General features: G+C 31.1%; 1 protein-coding gene across 1 annotated transcript; it reads left to right on the plus strand.

Moving 5' to 3' along the window:
• Positions 1-437: 437 nt before the first annotated feature.
• LOC145579784 (auxin-induced protein AUX28-like) lies at positions 438-3,123 on the plus strand. The gene is made up of 4 exons (XM_081637035.1): positions 438-1,033; positions 1,327-1,580; positions 1,719-1,800; positions 2,801-3,123. The coding sequence occupies exons 1-4, from the start codon at positions 651-653 to the stop codon at positions 2,850-2,852; spliced, it is 771 nt and encodes a 256-aa protein (XP_081493161.1). The 5' UTR covers positions 438-650; the 3' UTR covers positions 2,853-3,123.
• The last annotated feature ends 1,087 nt before the right edge of the window (positions 3,124-4,210 follow it).

The following is a 4,210-nucleotide window of genomic DNA, read 5'->3' on the forward strand; positions in this document are numbered from 1 at the left end:
CTCCATAATTCAATGTAAGGACCATGGATGTAACCCATTCAATCTTTTTCCTCATCTTTGCCCACACATTTCATAGATAATTGCCCAAAAAAATTAAAAGAAAATTCTCATTAACCATATAAAGACTAAAGCTTGTAAGCCACACGCACTAATATTGAAAGTGTTTGATGTTTAAAAGGTAAAACAAAGAGAAGGAAAAAGCGCAAAATTTAATGAAGAAAGCGACAATGTCGGCACCAAAACGATGTGTTTAGGGAACAAGCTTAGTAAGTGGGTCGGCCAAAAGCCTAACATTGATTCAGACACTTTGGAACAACTGTTTGCCTCTTTTTTTTTTCTTTTTTTCTTTTTTCTTTATAATTTTATAATTTAATTATTTTTTTAATTATTATTTTTTTGCATTTTTCTCAATTTTCTTGTCTATATGTCCCCACACTTCAATTTTGATTTCACTTTGTCAGCTATATTCTCTCTTTCTCCTCCAATACCTTTATATATATACACCCACATAAAAACAGAGTAACCCAAACAGAGTACAATCCCAAAGTTGGTAAATTGGATTGAAAAAAGTCGAAAAGATTAGATCTTTGACGAATTTGAGCAATTTTAACATCTGGGTTTATCTTTGATTAGAGGATTAATTACAAAAAATGGAGCTTGAATTAGGTCTTGCTTTGTCAAATGCCCCTCCTAAAATCCCAATTTTGAAAGAATTGGATTTAATTAGCTATGTTAATTGCAAGGGTAAGCATGTTTATGAAGAGGATAATTCTATTTCAAGTTCTTTATCTTGCCAAAGTAGTGTTAATGATGATAATTATGGAGAAGAAGAAGAAAAGGAAGAGGAAATTAATGATAGGTTTTTCCAAATAATGAATAAAAAAAGAGGGTTTGGAGAAGTTAATGAAGTGGAAAGTTTAATTGTTTCAATGCCTGAAACTTTGCCTCTTTGGCTTTGGGATAAACACCCTAATGAGGATGATCATCAACTACCTAAAAGGCTATGCAATTCCACTTCTTTCACCATTAACAAGTAAGTACACCTTTTTTTTTTTTCTTTTTTTTTTTTTAACTTTATTCGTATGTGAAATTTAACATGTGGGTTTTGGATATCTTTGTCAAAAGTTTATTGGTTTGCGTAAATTCTTGTATCAGACAATCTGACAGTCAATTGAATCGACCATTAGTTAAACAATACAACATTGATTTTAATGCTAAAAAATTGTGACATTTTTAGGTGTAGGTATAGGGAAATTTGGTCCAAGTATTGATCATAAAAGAATTTATATGGTATTTTGACTAATGGGTATTGGAATTTTTTTGTAGAAATGAAGGTGATTGCATTGTGGGGTGGCCACCAATCAAGGCTTATAGAAAGAGCGCTCACCTCGAGCAACGCCGCCATGGAGGGAATATTCCGGCTATGGAGAACGGTGGAAGAGGCGGTGGTTGTGGCGGATCACGGTCGATGTTTATTAAGGTGCAAATGGAAGGGTTCTTCATTACAAGGAAGATTGATTTGAAGCTTTACCAATCTTATGATGCTCTCATTTGTAGCTTGCTTACTATGTTTGGCAAAGGTAAAAAAAAATTGTTTTTAGAAAACATTTTTTTCACATGTTTTATCTAGTTTACCTAATAAATTAAATAATTTTAATTAAGAAAGTTGTTGGATTAATTTATTAATTTGTCTTTGTTTTTTTTTTTTCCTAATTCAGGGCAGGATAATATGGATAATTACAAGCTTACTTACCAAGATGGGGATGGTGATTGGCTTCTTGCTGGAGATGTACCATGGAGGTATATTTTTTCAAATCTATTATTTAATTGATTGATCACTCGATCTGATAACAAGAGTAATGATCACGTCAATAGTATAATCTCAACTAAGAGTAATAGATATGTGATAATCATGAACGGAGAACGAATAAAATATGAACACGTTCAAGTATAATAGTAAACTACTTTGTAAGATGTATGTCCGAATGAATGATTAATAAAAAAATAAAGCATAATAAAAATGCACGAATGATCCCTCTATTTTAATAAGGTTGCTGAAATTAGAAAAGAGAATGAACGAATAATCCTGATATGTCTATGCATTGTATCTGTTCATTGCACCCTATCAAAGAGCCTAGGTATGATTGAGTTTGGTTGGTTAGTTCATGGACATAATCCTCATTCCAATGATTACTATAATCTCATATTGTACATCTTTACGTTGTTTCAGTAATCTCTTAAACAAGTAAACTACATAGACTAATATCAGTGGTCGTTTAATTTATTTACACGACTTATACGTACAACACTAATGAATCTATAGATATGAAGTGAAGTAACTTTGTGTAGCGAAATAATTACTACTTCCTCTGTTCTTTTTTACTTGACCTGTTTCTTTTATCACGCTTGCCAATGCAAAACTTTAACGATCAATAACTTTAATTTTCCACAAGTAAAAAATTATAAAAGTTACATATTATGATAGTATTTATTAAGACGAATTTAAAAATATTCAACATGAATATATTTTTCCTTACATATTATTCACAAAAGATGGTCAAAGGAGGGGTGATGAATAGTGTAAAAGTCAAAACGGATCAAGTAAAAAAGAACGGAGGAAGTATATATTATTCTACCTTTATTTACCTTCTCATGTAAAAGTACTTAGGTATTTTAGGGACATTAAGTGCCTTTTTTGTGTGTGAAAACGGAGTATGTGAAAGGTTAAATTCCTTAATCTTGGGATTTGTCGCGTTGTTAGAGCAATGAGTTCTAATGTAAAATTTATTTTATTCTACAGGACGTTCATTGAATCAGTCCAACGACTCAAGCTAAGGAGAGGGGATGAATGATCTTAGTAGAAGAACATCATCATGGTGAAATATATAGAGTAATTATATTAGTAGTTTACTCAAGCAATTGTTTGGAGTAATTTTGAACTTCATAATGTGGTAGTTATCTTACTCTAAACGATTGCATTGTAATATAGTTAAAAAACTTAATGTTATCTTTGTCTTTTTGGGTGTAAATGTAACCACTCGAATTAGCATCATAATTTTGCTTATTAGTATTATTGAGAGTTTGAGATTGCCTACTATTTTCCCAAAATCAAGATATAAATAAACTGTATAAGTTTATAATCAATGAATTCATTTATTTATCAATTGGCGGCCATGACTTAATTTATTGTTTTTTTTTTTTTTTTTTTTTTTTTTTTTTTTTTGGTGTGTGTATCCCAAGATCAAATGAAACTGGAAGGGGAGCTTTAACCATCTCACGTTAAATTGTAGTTATAAGAGACATGATTTTCATGTGAATTCGTTGGTCTGCACCATGTATTTACTATTCAATATTGGGAAGCTTGTTGAACCTGAAAAATCTCATAATTGGATAATATCGGTTGAGTTTTTTTTCTTTTTGCTCAATCCCGCAAGTTATCACTAAGGGTACATTAAGAAATAAATAAAAATGAAGCTCACTTAAGTGTAAACACTAGGTTAAATCAAACACAAACAAGTCTAATAAGTTAATCTGAAAACGAGAAACAATGTGCCTTAAATTAGACTTCAAATGAATATGTTTGGTTGTTCTAAACATTATTACTCCACAAATGTTTATATTCTAAATTTATAGTTTAAACCTAGGCCCTGTTCTCATCAGATTATTTTCAGTTCATTTCATTTCAGCTCTAATAAGTTAAGTTAAGTTCAGTTTAGTTTAACTCCTAATTTTCTTCTCTCATAAAATATTCAGTTCAGCTCATTTTAGTCAATGAGAACAGGCCCCTAATGTGTACATTGTATTAGTCTTTCGACTTGTCCAACTAAGGGCTCGTTCTCATACGATTATTTTCAATTCAGTTCAGTTCAGTTCAGCTCTAATAAGTTCAGTTCAGTTCAGCTCAGCTCTAATAAATTCAGTTCAGTTCAGCTCTAATAAGTTCAGTTAAGTTCAATTCAGCTCATTTCAATCAATCAGAACAGGCCCTAATTCGTGACATAATATTACGTTAAAAGTTTCGAAGAGAGAAGGATGTATATGATATTTCAACTCGAATTTGAAAAAAACTCAAACTTTTTGTTGACGATATCAAATTATATGTTGATGAGAAAGATGAACTAACTCTTGTCAGTTGGTGAGGAACAAGTTCTATGTTGATGAGATCAAGCTTTCTTCAGCATTGGAGGCTTGAATTTTGTGGCAGTAAAAA

This window comes from Chenopodium album, chromosome 14 (genome assembly GCF_948465745.1).
Source record: "Chenopodium album chromosome 14, dcCheAlbu1.1, whole genome shotgun sequence".
Taxonomy (NCBI): Eukaryota; Viridiplantae; Streptophyta; class Magnoliopsida; order Caryophyllales; family Amaranthaceae; genus Chenopodium; species Chenopodium album.